General features: G+C 41.1%; 1 protein-coding gene across 1 annotated transcript in view; it reads left to right on the top strand.

Annotated features, from left to right (window-relative positions):
* Positions 1 to 17,400, top strand: part of LOC123344118 — a 169,940-nt gene that overhangs the window by 58,007 nt on the left and 94,533 nt on the right. Inside the window, exons 14-23 of the mRNA XM_044979917.1 lie at positions 813 to 971; positions 1,940 to 2,058; positions 3,230 to 3,511; positions 6,719 to 6,874; positions 7,350 to 7,534; positions 9,426 to 9,608; positions 13,501 to 13,592; positions 13,826 to 13,995; positions 15,836 to 15,995; positions 16,607 to 16,686. Of these exons, the coding sequence (XP_044835852.1) occupies positions 813 to 971; positions 1,940 to 2,058; positions 3,230 to 3,511; positions 6,719 to 6,874; positions 7,350 to 7,534; positions 9,426 to 9,608; positions 13,501 to 13,592; positions 13,826 to 13,995; positions 15,836 to 15,995; positions 16,607 to 16,686 (1,586 nt within the window). The remainder of the gene's footprint in view (positions 1 to 812; positions 972 to 1,939; positions 2,059 to 3,229; positions 3,512 to 6,718; positions 6,875 to 7,349; positions 7,535 to 9,425; positions 9,609 to 13,500; positions 13,593 to 13,825; positions 13,996 to 15,835; positions 15,996 to 16,606; positions 16,687 to 17,400) is intronic.

Raw genomic sequence — 17,400 nt, 5'->3', positions numbered from 1 at the left:
ACTATTTGTTGTACAAGATCTTTGCGTAAGACAGTTCAGGGTGAATAGTAAAATGGAGCAGTAGGTTTCAAGAAGAGACCATTCTCTTGTGTTTAAGGCACTGGATTGAAACACAGGAGAGCAAGGTTCCATTCCAGATTTTTCCATAGACTTCCTATGTGATGTTGGGGGAAACTGATCATAACGCATACTTACAAGGGGGCTGAATTAAGTTTGCATGGGCAGCCTTAATGCTGTTTTAATATAGTTTTTTAATGTAATTAGATAACAAAAGAGTGACCTCTTCATTATGGATTTATTTGGTGCCAGAGAGCCAGATTCTGCTCTGTTACACTAATGTAAATCCAGAATCATTCTAAATCTTTGGAGCTACACTGTTGGTACTGAGCAGCATGTCCATTTTACCTCCGATCCAGTGCATTCCCTTGTGCTATTCTGTACTTCTTATTAAAAATCATTGAATACTGCAAATAGTGAGGTTGGTTATCTTTAAATGCTAGTTAGTTAACTACAGCAATTGGAAAGTTTGTAAATACTATTATTGAAACATAGAACAAACTCTGGCTTTTACTAGGATGCATTAAAATTGGGTGTTTTAAATAACTTTGCCAGTAATGAGATTAGCTAGTGATCTAGACTTTGATTTCTGTTACACTGGTGTAAACTGGAGTTAACCCCAGTGCAGCTGGGGCAGTGACTCTGGATTTGCACAGGTGTAAATAAGTGAAGAATCTGGTACTGTATCTTAGTTCCTTAAAAAATAAAAAACCCTCTTCTGTGATTGACAAGCCTCTTTCTTTGTCTAATTTAAGTGGGTTCTTTTGTTTGGAGTCACCTCTCTCAGCTCCTGGAGACAGATGATCCCCTGAAGCAATATCTTAGAGAGTCTCTTCCTGATGACATTCTCAGCAGAGAGTTTGACTGGGAGATATGGAAATATTCCTCATATTCAGATGTCACTTTCCATTCAGGTATGTTTTGCTTTAAAATTGGACCTTGTGCCACATGTGCATGCTTTAAATCCCTGTGTGGCTTTCTTTTTCCTTTATTCCTCACTTTCCCACAGAATATTTTATTTTTTGTGAATGAACAGAACCCAGATATACAAACGTCGGGCCTGATTCTGCTCTCACTTCTGTTGGTGCAAATCAGTGGTCACTCCATTGAATGTGACGGTGTACAACAGATGTGAGTGAAAGGAAAATCCAATCCAATCGACTTTGTTTTGGTACTTTCCAGTCATTCCTTTGACTCTACAACACTCTCTTCCATGGACCTCCAGAGCAGCAACAAGAGTGGTGTTCAGGCTAGTGCAATCATGGACACTAAGGAGATATGATTAGCGACTGAGCTTCCTCCGTGTTATAAACTGACTTGGGGAGGAGGTTCCCCGAGTTCACCTCTGAACTCTTATCTTCCTACATATCAGTAGTAAGCCCCATACCGCTAGGCACCAAATATACCACTAAGCTGAACTCTCTCTGAAATATTTGGGGCCTGCTTCTCCTGTCACTTTCATTGTTTTTATTTTGAAGCACCTATGTAGACTTTGCTGGATTTACGCTAATCTGAGAGGAGATTAAGGCAAATTCTTTTTTTTTCCCCTGCACATCTGTTTTTTGTTTTAGTTTCTCAAAAGCAAAGTAAGATTAGTATTTTTGCTCATGTACTATAACACTCTTCCTCTTTAATTATATATGTAAGACATAAACCATAAATGCTTCTTCCTGTAGGTGAGCTAGGATTTGTGCATACTGTGGTGTCTATTGAGTTTTTGCTATGTTAAAGGGTTAATAAATGGATTAATCTGTTGGCTGAATGTTTTCTTCTTCTCCATAAAGGACAAAACTGCCATTTCCCAGAGAGAGGCTGGAACTTGAAAAGTAAATGACAATATTTGATCTTAAAATGACCCAGTGTCTGATATTTTATATTGCAGCAACTGCAGGTGCTAATGTGGAGGCAGCACTGGTCTTTTCTCCTGCATCTTTCATCCCACGATCAACAATGACAAACTTGACTATATACACCCTAGGGCGGGCTATAAATCTATTGGAGGTAAATTCTGTTTTTTCCCTCTTCATGGAATGCCTAGTGTATTGAAATAGAAGTAAGTGCTTTATAGTTTCTGGGTACAGTTTCCAGTTATGATTTCTTCATCAAGTTGTATATTTTTTCCTGAGATTAATAAATATTGTATATGAGATTCATCTGGTGAGTTTATGAAAGTTTGGACACAAATCAGCCCTTTCAACACTTCAATTAACAGGTTGAATTGTGTTCAGATTGATAACTCTCTTTCTACTGTGTTAATGTAGCAGACTAGCCAAGCAGCTCATACCCTCCACGAGTGCCTTATCCACATTGGAGATAAAGTCTAGAACTGCTGCCAGCTAAACCCCAATTCAGCTCCTACTGAAGTCATTGGGAATCTTTTCATTGGCTTCAATGGGAGCTGGATGCAACCCAACAGAGTTACTCCTTTAGTTCAAGACTGCTTTTTGTTGCTGAAGGCCCCAGGTTCAATCCCTGCTGACAACTCCTGGTTGTGGTTATTGCAAAATGGTGACGCATATGCAACCTCATTGTCTTTAAATTGTGCCCTGTTATACCTGGAATTGCACAGCTGGAGCTGAAGGTGCAGTTTGGCCTCCAGAATCTTTATTGCTGATGAAGATGCCCATGAGGGAAAGAATTCATCTTAATTTTCAGACTCCCGGTTACCATTTGCAGGGCGAGTAGTTAGAAAAAAAAATCTTTTTACATGAAATGTGCACCAATTGTATATTGACCCTCATAATGCCACGTTAGACAGATTTCTGAACAGAACTGCACTTGAAATTTCTATGTAGCACAGAAAAAAGAAGTGTGTAATTTTACAACCAATATTATTTGCAACATGCTCAACTAGGTGTAGCCAGAACACATGCTTCAGGGTGAAAATGGATTGCTGCCAGATTAAGAAAGAAATGTTTCCCCAATATAGAGCATCACATGGTTGGCTATAGTTGCGATATGGAAGTTATTACTGAGGCATCCAGTATTGGCCACTGCCTGAGGCAGGATAGTGGACTCAACGGACTAATGGTTTGGCCTGGTATGGCTAATTCATTGTTGCTATAGAAGTCTACATTTTGCCAGTCCAGAGCCATGCTGGTAGTTAAATTTCTATTTGCTGAGTATGGACATGCCCAGCTATGTGTGGTTTTCTAAATATATTCTCCTCTAGTTTAACATACGGTTAGAGAATGCGGAAGATCTCATGCAGAAGATGGTTGGCCAACACTCTGCTATTTTTAGTGAATACTTGTTTACAAATACTCATGAAAGAAACTCCAAGTCAGAAAATCCGGTGGAGGCAGCTGGAAAATCCAAACAAAAGAAGCAGACTTCAAAGAGAGACAGCCGTGGACGTCGTCTTGTGACCAAAGGTGCCAAGCCCAAGTTAAGAAACGCAAAGCAGAGCTGTCCAGGTGGAAAGTACAATAAGATGAGTGAGTTAGTGAAAAAGGTAACTGAATATACATATCCTGCTAAAGCCTGTGATGCTCTAAAGTAGTCTCTGGGTCTGATCTAGAATTGCCTAGAAGTCCTGTATAAAAAGGATGTAGAATGCTGCCCTTTGGATGTGGCAGTGTTTTACAATCACTTTGCACAGGTGTTAATGACTGTGCAAGAATCAAGGATGTGGAGAATCATGCCCTGTTTTGCAGAAGCTATATTATCTCAAAGCATTGGTTCCCAGACAATAGTGTATGTCACCAATACTTTGGGCTGTCCCTCCATAATCTGAGGTTTAAATTGGTTCTATTGATGGCTTTTTTTTTAATCCATTGGTTTCAAGAGGAACACAAGCAGACCCTTAATGTTGAGCTTCTGCCTTGGTGCACTGTTGTTACTTATTTCTTATTCAGTTGTGTGTGCTCTGAACTCGAATGGAATTCCATTGTACAGCTACCATGAAATGAAGATTAGAGTTTGAGCAACCCATGCTCTGGGCTGAACTGATTGGGAGGTGGTGGGGACTGGCTGCAACAGCTGAGCTATAGTCTGGTTTATTTACCCCAATTGTTCAGAAAGGCTGGTCTTTTTGGAGTACAGTATATTTACCATCTTTTTTTTCCCTATTGGAAACTAAGAGATGGACGCAGTTTATAGGAGCCTGCACATGATTGATGTTAGAGCTGAGCAGATAACGGAAACATATTTCTGTGAGCTCTAAATTTGACAATATTTGTGCTTGGATTTTCTTTGGCTGTATTTGTGCCTCTTTCCATGGACATTCTTGTAATCAGCTTTCACTAGCATATGTGGTCTCAGAAAGCAGCTTTTTGGTTTATGAGAATACTCGGGGAAGGAGAATTTTACATTTTCTTTTATGAATTTACCCAGCAAAAGCATGCTATTTTAACCTAATCAGAGGAGAGATACAGTACCATGTGACTTACTTGACTGATCACAACTACCCAACACAAGCCAATTTTCTAATAGCAAACAATGTTGTCTAATAAGTTTAAATAGCAAATACTTCGGAGAAAGGCAAAATCTGTTCATGGTTATTCTGGAAATAGAGGCTAAACAGATGTTTAAATTGTTAAAATTTGTCAGTTCAGCTCTTTATTATTATAATCAATGTTTAATGTGTTTATTTTATATACAAATTCTGATCCTGATCTTGCATACACTTATGCAAGTGCTTTACATCAAACTCCTAAGAAGTCCCATTGAAATTAATAGGGGACTGCTCCCATACTTAAAGTTAAGCATGTGTGTGAATGTTTGCACGATAGGCTTTATTTTGCACTGCCAGGGTGTCTCAGATCCTAGCAAGCACCTTTTTCCTGCTACCCAGTAGGACTGCTGTGAGGGGAATCCAAGCCTGTGTGTGTGCGTGTGTGTGTTAAATTTCTGAAGCCGCAGCAGACAGTTCCTCTTTTGGTCTCTCTGGCACAGGGGTTCTCAAACTGGGGGTTGGGACCCCTCAGGGGGTTGCGAGGTTATTACATTGGGGGTCGTGAACTGTCAGCCTCCACCCCAAACTCCGCTTCACCTCCAGCATTTATAATAGTGTTAAATATAAAAAAGTGCTTTTAATTTATAAGGGGTGGGGAGTGTCACACTCAGAGGCTTGCTGTGTGAAAGGGGTTACCAGTACAAAAGTTTGAGAACCACTGCTCTGGCACATTTCCTGGGCACTGACTCTGTCTGTTACTCCTCAGAAATGGGGCTCCTCAACCCACCACCCTAGGCCCCAGAACAAGCTGTAGCCACCAAGAAACCCCCTCCCAGAATTCTACCGCGAAGGCGTGAAGCTTCTGGTTCACAGTTCAGCTCACTGAGCGATACGCAGATGTTGTGAAACTAACGTTCAGAGACACTTTGCTCAGAATCTAACACATTAATGCTCTGTTGTTCATAATCGCGTAAAGCACAAGCAAGCACAGATCACACAGAGAACAATAACACTTCCTAAATGCGATGTTCCTCAGTAGCTCACCTTCCCTTGGGAGTCCATCTGTGTTCCCCCAGGCAGGCAGGGTCCTTTGCCCCCTTACCTGCCTTGCCCTTGCAGCAGCCTCTCTCATCTTAATCTGGTGCAAAATGGCTCTGTCTTCTGTTCCTCCCTCTCCCCCCCCCCCTCCATGCATCCATTTGTAGATTCCTGCTGGGGTCACCTGCTTCTTTTGTTCTGCCTTTTGGTAACTTTCCACTGCTCCCAAACCAGAGCAAGAGGAGAGAGTGTTTTCTCCCATCTAGAGCAAACCCATTGTCCCCAAAGTGTCTTACTTTGACTAGACAATCACTGAGTGCTGATCATCCATCATTATCTCAGGTTTGGCAGAGATGTGACATGACCCTGCTAACTCCTGGTGGATCCATATACATACAGGCTTAGCATGACACAGCAATTTCGTGATACGGTTTCATAAACTCATCCACAATTCAGAAGCAGTAAAGCTGGAACCCCTAAATCAACACATGGATTAAAGGCTGAAAGTTTTAAGGACATAAATCCCCTAAAAATAAAGATGGTAAAAAAAAATTGCGGGGATAATTCATAAAAATGTCATGAAAATATTTGCCCCATTTTTGTTGAAATTTGAAAATAAAAAAAAAATTCAACCAGTTTTACTAAAATTATTATATAGGGACATATGGAGAAATAGCCAAACAGATTTTCATAGCAGTTAGGAGCCACGTGACGCCAATATGTCCACCTCTGCCACTTCCTCAACATTGTAGTCAGGGGGAGAGGCTTTGCTTTGAAGGGTTTGAAATCGCGGTGAAGGCTAGTGACATCTGGAGGCAAACATGGCACCCACAGGATGGGTGAGTTCCATTCACAGCAAGAGTCAAAGATTATTTATTCCAGGGGGGTCGGTGGTTTTGTTTCCCCAAAGCCATATCTGTCTCTGTCACAGCAGTGTTCAGCATTTCAGGAGCCCCGTCCCTCACCCATCTTGAATATGCTCAGTTGGGAGCATCTATCACTTCTGCTCCTGGCTGAAAGTAACTGATCCTTGGTGTGTGGAATGCTATACAGGACACAGCAGGCCTAATAACCAGGAGTTCATGTGGGCTTGTCATATTTGTGTGGGTTCAAATGCCTCACCATCCCCTCTGCTAATAATCTGAACTGCACTGGCGATGCATGCGGTTGAATGGTATTTTGTGTAAATAGCCCCTGTTCCTAAATAACTCTGTACCACTCTGTCAGTTTACTGAAAGGATGGGGAAAAAGAAGGAGCTGAAATGTGAACTGAGCATCAAGATTTTTGGAAATGAACTCAGCTTTTTTGACTGTGAGGATATAAAGAAGCAAGTGAAATATTATTCCCTGAACCTGGCAGAGCTGGCTGTCAAGCTTCTAAAGGTAAAAGGAACCATTTTGCTGATTGAAAGTGGGTGCTTAGAGAAAATAGTTTTGAACTGATATGTAAGAGGAGAAGAATGGGAGATTATTATTTGTTTAAATCTAACCAAATCAGAATATTTTTTAGAAACCTCTAAGACTGGGAAATATGTGGGATCTACTCTGGGTTGTAACAGAAGGGGATGTGTTTGTGTTGCTATGAACAAAATTTAGTTTAATGTCTTGTCCCTGTTCTTGTCCAAAACCTTTCATACTTCAGAGCAAAATAATACCTAGTCTTTAAACACTCACACGGCTTGCCAAAGATAAGCTTTGGTGCTGGTTTCTCATTAATTTCCAACTCTAGGTCAATGAAAGGACCCGCTATGGAAAACACAGCGGATGGTTCTGTCCCAAGCAAAAGTCTGGAAAAATTCTTGCAGCTAACTTTATGATATTCATAGCAATTTTATTTTGTTTCATTATTTTTCCATAGGGACAAGAGGTCCAGTTTAATAAAAGACTGAGTCTGGCTACTGAAGAATTGTTCTTTCCATCAATTTCAGGCTTTCAGGTTAGACTGGCTTTAAATGCATCTGCAGCAACCAATGTAAAAATCAAAGGGAATGTGGATTTCAAACAACGATCAAATTTTTTCATAAATGGATATATCAAGCCAAGGTAAAAGATGCTTTATATAGTAGCAATATCTATATAGCTTCATAATTCAGTTACATTGTAGTTAAACTGTAATTACTTTGAAACATACTGTGATTACAGACTGTGGGTTGTATACCAATATCATGAAATGTATCCTAGGAACCTTTGAAAGAGCTTGGTTGACATCTTTAAGAACTGTAGTAATAGAAGAGAGACAGCATGGTCTAGTGTCTGGAACATGTGAATGGGAATCAGGAGTCCTTGGTTCTGCTTCTGCCTCAGGACATTTTGCCTTTTTGGGTATGTCTACAGTGCAATAAAACCCCTGTGGCACTGAGTCTCAGAGCCCAGGTCAATTGACTTGGGCTTGCAAGGCTAAAAACTTCTTCTGGGGTTTCAGACCGAATGTCTACATTGCAATTTTTAGCCCTGCAATCCAAGCGCCACAAGCCCTCATCAGCTGGCTGTCTAGCCATGGCTGTACCACAGGTCTTTTATTGCCATGTAGATGTACCCTTTGTTCCTTAAGTTTCCCATCTGTAAAATGAGATTAATAATGTGTGCTGACTTTTACAAGGCACGTGGATGTAAAGTGCTACATAACTGCATAGTGTTACCATGTATTTATTACTTCCACACACTTCCAACAGTGACGAGAACATAGTGATGCTTTAGGCACAAGTTCCATGTGGATGTGCCCTGCAATCAATTAGGAAATCCACGGAGAACTATTCAGCGACCAGCAGTGTGCTATATGTTGCCATGTTATCAGGAAGCAGCAGGTTTTTTTTATGCTGTTCATTTAATTTTAAAGTCTCTATTGTTGTGCTTCTCCAGCCCTGCTTTTTTAGCCAGCCCACCTATAGTACCTCAAAGTCAAGTTTACAAATGTTTCCAGGTGGGTGATCTCACAAGTTGCTTTTCATATAATACAATTGAGTCTCCCTTGGATTTCATAGAGATCTCCATGATTTTGTCTCCAATGGGACCAGGAGGATGGGGTATGGTCTGAGTGCTTTTTAATTGTATGAGGCCATTCCAGTGAGGTCATCCAGGCAGGAATATTCTTTTGCTGTGTTCCTACCAATCAGTTAGCCCTGTTAAAACAAAATATTGGGAGGGAGGGTTTGTTCTGAATCCAGTTAGATAAGTTACACACCTCATGTGTTTGTCTTACATACTCACATTGTTCTTCCACAACTATACCACTTTCCAAAGCAGTTTCCTGAAGATGAGATGCTGGTTTAAAGATTTTTCTGAGCTATGGCTAGAAATCCTTGCCCCAAAAATTAAATGTGGGAGACCAAAGTATTTCATCCTTTTGTTGAGGCTACTGGTAAAAAAAATGTATACCCATTTATTCCTCTATGTTGATGAGCATCACTCCATAATCTGTGATATTATGAATTAATTTTGAATATGAGAATAAATTGCATTATGGGTCAAATATATCCAGTTGGTGTCAACAGAGCTATATTCCAGATTATTGCAGACAAGGATCTAGCCCTATATTAGTTTACCTGACTCTGTCAGACTTTTACCTGTGTTCTTGAATTGTTTACTTGATCTTTGCTATGTCCCGTATAAATAGAGATGGGCCTGAACCAAAGCACTGGATCCAACCACTTCCCTTGCCTCTTCTGGTAGAGTTTGGATTTGAATCCAGGTCTAGATTCCTCAGCTTGTATACCTCTCTGTTATAACACAGACTTTTGCTGTGGCTTGTATTAAGATGCGTGTGTCTGAATATTTCAAAGTTATTTTAAAAAACAAAATGTTCACTCAATTTTAAAGTTAGCAATGAAACACGTACAGTGCCACAGAGGATAAGAAGCCTGTGGCTTAGATAATGATGTTGGTAAATAAGGAGGAGCTTTTCAGTGGGAACTGTGTTCTTTTCATCTCTTGTCAGTGCTTTTATCCAGATTTCTGCCCAAATGGGAATTGTGGGGAATTTGGGAAGAGCTGGCTTGAATTGGGTAACAGGACTGAGGACATCAACCAGCCTTGATGGAGGAATCCAGGTGAAAAAAGGACAAGAACTTAAAGTTTTCTTGAACACCCCTGAAGAATCCATGGAGATAATCGATTTCAGGTAAAAACAGATGAGTGCAACTGTAACACTGACAGACCCTAGTCGTCGGCAGGCAAGTTAGAACCTGGGATCTCTGGAGCTTAGTGCATGAGTCTCTATCGCATGAGCTAAAAGCAAACTGGCTGTTAGCTAAGGCTGCAGAGCAGACTCGTTTTATCTCTCTAAGTGGTCTCAGTGCCACTAGATGGGACAGAACACCACACCCAGGAGGTGTGTGGGTTACCGAATGTCCAGAGAACACTAACAATGATGATGTTCTAAAATCTGAACTTAGCTGGCAGGTTTGTTAACCGTGTGGGACTCTAAATTTGAATTCAGTTTTCTCCCTGTAGGTATAGTGACTGTGCTTTGGTACTAAACTGAACAGGGTGACTCAGTATGGTGTAGCTATGCCCCGTACAAAGTTGCCCTTTTGAAAATAGACGCTTATTGGGTCTATTCCCACTTCAGATCTTTTATATGATGTTTATGAAGGCCCAGTGGGAGCTAATAAAAGTGGAAAAAAGCACTGGGCCAAATCCTGATATCCTTGTTCAATTTTTGCTTGATTCTTACTCAGGCAAAACTCCCATTGCTTTAGTGGGGGTTTTGCTGAGTAAGGACTGAGAGAAAACACAGAAGGTTTTTGATTATTCATTATGATTCTCTACATAGGCTAATGGTTGGTGGGGCAGGAAAGTGAAACTGGTTTGACTCTTGGTCTCTGAAGTGATTAGGATTCTTGTATGTTTTACTGGCCCACAGAGGAGAATCGGTTTACCCCTTCATCTTAGTGGGAATGTGTAACTTTGGGAGTGAAAAGGTTCCTGGACTCTAGAGGCCGCTGGAATCATGAGATGTGAACTGTGCATTATTTCCTTTGGTTCTTCTGTATGGTTCTGCAGTGGCCACTTGGTGAAAATGTATTTAAGCTTATATTAGCAAAAGCATCTGGTTTTGATCTGGGGCTTGTAAAAGGAAGGTGTTTGTGGGTCAGCTCAGAAGAAATGCGGAGAAGTGTCTTGCATATGATAACAATGTGTTTCAGCAAGAAGGCAATGATGGGTGGGAATATATGACAAACTAAACAGAAATATTATCAGGAATGCAATGGGATTGTTCCTATCTGTGCAAGGGCATCGTGGAAGGCAAGAGTTGAAATAACAAGACAAACTCGATTGGCTGAAGATTCTCATAATTGCACAGACATCAAAGTGGTATTTAAATCCAAGACTGATGTCAAAAGTCAGGGAAATAGTCAGATCTGGCTGGGGTCAAAGCAGTAGGGCTGTCTAGCAGCATATACAACCACTTTCATTATCAATTAATCTATGTGATAACAGGGAAAAAATATGAAATTCCTGTTTAACAATGCATGCCCATATGTGAGAATTTTACTCTTATACTGTACGATTATATTGCTCTACGTTCTATAACTGTGTATATCCTATTATCAGAGTGAGATATAATCATATCACAATCACGTCTCTGTACAGTATTGTTTTAATTAGAGATGTGACAGTAATGAACTGCAAAAGACATTCCCTCTCCTTTCCCCAGTTTCTCACTGACTAGCAATGCTCTGTCTTCTCTGGAGCTTTTGCATCCAAGCAGTCTACATTTCAGGGAATTTCACCAGTGCAGCAAAAACATGGCTTTATCCCTGCAGATTGATAGTATGCAGCAACATAGCTGGGCTCATTTGGTACACCATGTTCCATGAGGTGTACCCAGCAGGCGAGTACCTGCTGACATCACTGAATGTTGGGTGAAGGATGCTTCATGTCTCAACAGTTTCCAGAAGTTAAATGGCTGAGTTGTTCGTGCTAATGAGGACTAGACTTTGTAGTGTATAGTTCCAGCAATTTTCTCTTTTCTTACTTTCAGAGTTGACAGAAGTCCAAGTGAAAAATTCTGGATCAGCAAGATGGCTGGATGTGTTGACATATTATAAACCACATGCTCTAGCCTCTTAGACAAGACAACAGATTTATAAAACATTTACAGCATGTGGATCATGGCTACTTTTTTTAACCTATGTCTTGGTTTTGCAGTCTGTCTTCAGGGGCTTTCAGAATCAGGGAAAAGTCAAGGGATAGAGCATTAATTTACTTTTGATGAGTTTTCAGCTAAAGAACAAAGCAGAATTAGAAAGCTCTAGTTCACACTGCATGGGCAGGAGGCAAATCTGTAGATGGCACAAGTATTTGGCTTATGGCAACTACTTCAGTGTAGTGCAATGTCCATCCAATTCCAAATGCACACAACTTCTCTCTCCCCCCACACCCAACATTTTCATCTCAGAATAATCTTAAATAATCATTTAACCATAATATTAAATCAACGTTATTTCTGTTTCTACTTTATTAACCCTTTCGTGCCTATCAAGGGTGAGTCTTTGCACACCCTAACTCCCACTGAAGTCCTGCAAGAAATTCAGGATTGGAACATAGTTGATGGCCAGGCCATACCCTAAATTGGTGGGGAGAAGAGAAGCATGGAGAGCCAGGAATTACCCTAACTTGGGCTGAACTAGTTGGGGAAGGATTTGTCTAAATTTGTCTCCTGCTTTCCAACTTCACAGCCCCTCCTTCATGGGTTTAGTGCTCCCTTGTTATGGATGGGGGTACGGCTGTGGGGAGAGGGAGTGAGACCAAATGGATGGCAGCCGTTCATGGCATCATCCTTCACCTGTCAGCAACTATAAGCAAGAAACACTGCCGGCCTTGTCAGCTCACAATTTAGCACGGAGTTCTCTGTAATTTGCTGCTTTTAAATTTTCTGGACTGGTTTGCTTTTATCCTTCACTATTTTATATGCATTATGTCCCTCCTTTTCACTAGATAGGAGCTGCCTCCTCTGTACAATCTTATGGGCCTTATTCTCTGCTCACTTTCCTCAGTGTGAATTAGGAGTTACTCCACTGAAGTCAATGGAGTTGCACTGGTGTGAATCGGGGAGAATCAGACCCTATACGATTGTTCTATTTCTAAAGAGTAAGAATTAGAACAGGGGTCGGCAACCTTTGAGAAGTGATGTGCCAGTAAAAGGTTTCGAGTGCCAGACTGGCAGCGTGGGCGGCAGATGGAACCCCAGACCAGCTGTGGGCTGAGCGGCTCAGCCTGCTGCCGGTCTGGGGTTCCGTCCGCTGGCCCCTGCCAGCCAGGGTCCCAGCCGCCGGCCCCACTCAGCCCGCTGCTGGCTGGGTTCCATCCATCCAGGCCGGCAGTGGGCTGAGCGGGGCTGGCGGCTGGGACTGGGGCTGGCAAGGGGCCGGTGGCCGGGACCCCAGACTGGCAACGGGTTGAGCGTCTCATCCTGCTGCTGGTCTGGGGTCCTGGCTGCCGGCCCTGCTCAGCCCACTGCCAGCCCGGGTTCTGTCCATCCAGGCCGGCAGAGGGCTGAGCGGGGCCGGTGGCCGGGACCCTGGCTGCCAAGGGGCCGGCGGCCGGGACCCCAGACTGGCAGTGGGCTGAGCGGGGCTGGTGGCCAGGACCCCGGCTGGCAGCAGCATGCCACTAAAAATCAGCCCGTGTGCTGCCTTTGGCATGCATGCCGCAAGTTGCCGACCCCTGGATTAGAATAAAGATTAGAGTAAGGATTGTTCTTCATCTCCTAGGGGCAAATTAACCCCTGTGTTGAGACCCATCTATGTACCACTTAAGTCCCTATTAAGGCTTAAAGTGGAGTATAAGCTTCACCCAAGACTTCCACAAAGAAGAGACTTGCTCTCCTAATGAATATAAACATGTAGAGACCGCAGTAGAATGTCACCTTTCTAATAATATTTTTCCACCTAGGAGAAGATGAAACAGACCTGAAAGAAAGGCATACCAGCCAATTATGTATAAAAACTTGTAGCAGTGATTAGATAAATCATTTTTGAATGACTATTCACATTTCTTTATTATAGCTCCAAATTTTACCTCACAACAATGGATGGGATGGAAAATATTGAAGGTTTCCAAGACCATATAGAAACCAAATCCTGCACTAGTGAGGAAGGTAGGCTTGTGGATATTGTATCTATCATACAGAATTAAATCACTCTCAAATACGTATAGAGGTCTGAATCATAACAAACAGCACATTTGACACAATTGTGAGTTTCTTCTCATCCCATTACCTCAGAATAATCTACACATTAGTAATTCTCCTCTGTGTGAGAAGTTTGTGTGTCCTCTTGGCTTTATCATAATGCTGTTCTAACTGAATCCAATGCTCTTGTGTTTCACCAGTGTCCAAGATTTTTGGCTGGCAGTTGTGTTCTGAAATGTCTTACCCTGGTAAAACCAGTGGCTTGCCTTTCCCATTCTCTGGACCAGCAAAAGCAACTATGACATTAAAGAAGCAAGACAGAGGTTTGCAACTGTACCTGATGGAAGCCGCCTATAACTATACTCCTCAGGTACAATTACAGCACCTATTATTGTTGGTTTGGTAGATCTAGTCATTTCCATAGACTTGAGTGAAAAACAGTATTTTAGCACATTGTGTGCTCCAGCCCAGCCAGTTGCCAGCAGCTAGAGGATCCAGTTTGGCACAGAAAGAAAAAAGTTACATGGAAATTACTACCTGACACTTGTGGTGGATAATTATTATCCCTATATAACAGAGAACAGATAAGTTAAGTGACTTGACTAAGGTCTCACAGTCAGACACTGATAGAGCTGGGGGCAGAACCCAAGCTTCCTTACTTGGTGCCTTGAGCTAACCACAAAGCAACACTGCCTCTCTTTTTAACCCCTTTTCTATATTTGCAGTGTAAAATTGCCCTAAAAATCAAACTACTTAAACTAGTATGAACTGTTAATGTCAGGTGCACTGTTGCCAGTTTAAAACTTGCTGATATCAATAAGAAACCAACTTAAGCTAAATTAATTAAGCAAGAGTTAAACAGACTTAAGTGTGTCTACTTTAGGGCTATGTTCCAGTTTTACAAGATTACTTTTTAAACTGATGTAGAGCTTTTTGTATGGACAAGGCCTAAGAGAGAGGATTTTCTGCACTGTGGAGAAGACAGCAAGGATTTCTGACTTTTCTAAATCTATAGACTCAAAATATTCGAGGGCTGTTTTCTGGCTGTACTAATGTTCCAAGGTTACTGATGATATCTTCAGGAAACTGCTTTGGAAAAGTGTTTAGCTAGTTGGTGCCTATGGTGGTGGAAGATATAAATCTGGGTTGGGGTGATCTCATTTGTGAATAAAACCAGGAAAAACCCTAGCCATTTGTAATTAGCTAAGTGAGGGAAGCAAAAGGTGACTGGAACATGAATTCATGGAGTAGCCAAAGATGACGCAAAAAGAATTTTGGTCTGAAACAGACAAAGACACATTTTATGTCCCACCCAACAGGAAATTGTAAACAGGGCTGACGAATTCCAGGCAAAATAGGATGTGATATTAGCAAAGCCATGTGTTGATATCTGCAGCCTGCAATGCTGTAGACACTGTAACTGAGAAAAGTACTGTGGTTTTGGGATACCCAGATCTGGGGCAAGAGAAACGCAGAGATTGACCGTGTAAAATTACTGGCACATCAATGGACAGCAGAGCTTCTTTCTGATTGGCCCACAATGTTCTGAACTGGTCACACAGTACAGAATTACAGAGTCTACCATTTAAAATGGCACATAAACTAGTGCCTCCCAATCTGTGTTTTCAGCAACATTTATAAAAAATATTTTGTTCATTATGATTTTAGTCCAAAACTTAGCATTCTACTGTCAAACTCTGTCCTATTAAATTCAAAGGCTTCCAGGAATAGTAGGGGGGAAACATTCTAATGCTAATTGAATGTGGCCCTAGAATGTGAAGGTACTTAATGGAAATAGTAGAAAAGGTTTGAGTGAGTTAAGCTCTATACCTGGATCATGGGTTAGAATTTTCTCAAAGTTTGGCAGGGGGCAGCACAATTTCAAGAGGCTCTGAGGCTGCTGTGAAATCCTAAGTGTTCAAATGAGAGTTCATAAGTCTATCACTGGGCAGGGATTGGAAAATTCAGCTAGTTGCAAATTAATACTATCATATGTATGAGAAACATTTGGAATAAAAGATAAAATTAAATGGGAAATGCACACCTGGAAATGGTTTATACAAGGATTATAGAAGTACATTGGAAAAACAGTGTTAATATCCTAGCAATGGAGCCTGCTGTGATGCCTTGACGTAATTCCATATGGCCAGCTCCATTTTGTAAATGCGCTGCCAATTGCAGATGTCATGATCATTTCTTTTTTTTTCTAGGAGGATTCTTGGATTCCAAGTGAAGTTGTCCTTCATTTCTTTATTGGGACGCCAAAGTCAGACCTGAAAAGGGATGTTGGGGTTGACCTCAATTTCAATGTCCCACAGAAAAAATTCAGAATCAAATTTATACAGCCAAAGAAAATAATCCAAGTTGATGGTAGGTCTTTCAACTAGCAGCCAGATCCTCTGTTAGCAGCAGTCGGGGGAGCTTTACTCCAATATACACCAGCGGAGGATCTAGCTGTAAATTTCTACTGAATTGTATGATAGCCATTCAGCTAATGCAGATGACATGATTACAGATGCTCCATTAGCTGGGGTAATTGCATCTTTGTTAATCCTAGATGCTCTCAAAAGTTCACAAGCTCACTGGGAGCCGAAAATCAGAATAAAAAAAAAATAATTGGAATTTCCTGCAGAACAGGAATACTAGGTTCCAGCCAGCTTTACTTAAGAGCCTAAGTCACATTTTCAACATGACAGCCACTTAAGAACCTCAGTGTCACTGAAAAATCAATGGGACTTAAGTATGTAGAAGCTACGTCTCTTTTGAAAATGTGACTTAGGCTCTAAAGTCAAATTTTACCCCACACCTCTTACTGTTTTCCTTTGCTCTGCTATTATTTGTTGTTTAATTCTGTAAATGTATTATTCAGTCATTGAGAATGTATTGTGATACGTTTTCACGTAAGATACGGTAAAAAATATATTGTAGCTTTATATGTACCAAAAAAGGAAAACACCTGTGTTCTTTCCTATTTCTCTAAGGAAAACTTGAGTTATCTAAGAATTCACGAGTTGGACACCTGGAGCTGATACTAGATGACAAAGATGTCTATTACATTAAGGTACATCCTCAAAATACAAAGTTTTCGATACTAGGATGAAATAGACACACAGAAATGGGATGAAAAAATCCCCATAGAAGGACAATAAGACCCATGTATACAGAAATAGTGTCTGAATAATCAATTAGTGAAATGAGTGAGTTCTCTATTACAGGTACATCCATTCACTCAAGTAGGGATAATACATACTGACAGATCATCCCTAAATTGTGTTTTTTTATAATCAAATATCCTTAAGCACCAACATATAAGCAAAAGCAATTTTGTTCCATTCAGATTTTGTCCTTAAAACCACCAATAGCTGTGCACTATAAGCCTGATCCAAAGTCAGTGGGACTACTCCCATTGACTTCAGTGGGCTTTGGTTTAGTAAGTGTGTATATAGTTTAACCTCCCATGTCCTCTCAGCTACTTTTGAAGAGAGCTGAGATGTTTGGGTGATAGGTAGCTTGGAAGATTGGTAACTGAATACAGAGCCTTTTACCTCCAGCTGCTGTAGCTATTTTCATTTGTGCCCACAGCAACACTGACTAATGAACTGTCAGACTGGAGAGTTCTAATAGTGACCTCTATTTTCTGGCCCTGGTCATCGACATAGTTCAGGGTTACAAAAGGTACTACCGCTGCCACTGTCTCCAGGTTACAAGTTATCACGGTGGCTTATGTGAAATGAGTTTGGCCTTAATCTAGTTGATTGTGGTATTACTCTGAGGG

Source organism: Mauremys mutica, chromosome 11, assembly GCF_020497125.1.
Source record: "Mauremys mutica isolate MM-2020 ecotype Southern chromosome 11, ASM2049712v1, whole genome shotgun sequence".
Taxonomy (NCBI): domain Eukaryota; kingdom Metazoa; phylum Chordata; order Testudines; family Geoemydidae; genus Mauremys; species Mauremys mutica.
Note: the sequence above shows the minus strand (reverse complement) of the source record. Positions and strands in the feature narration are given on the sequence as shown.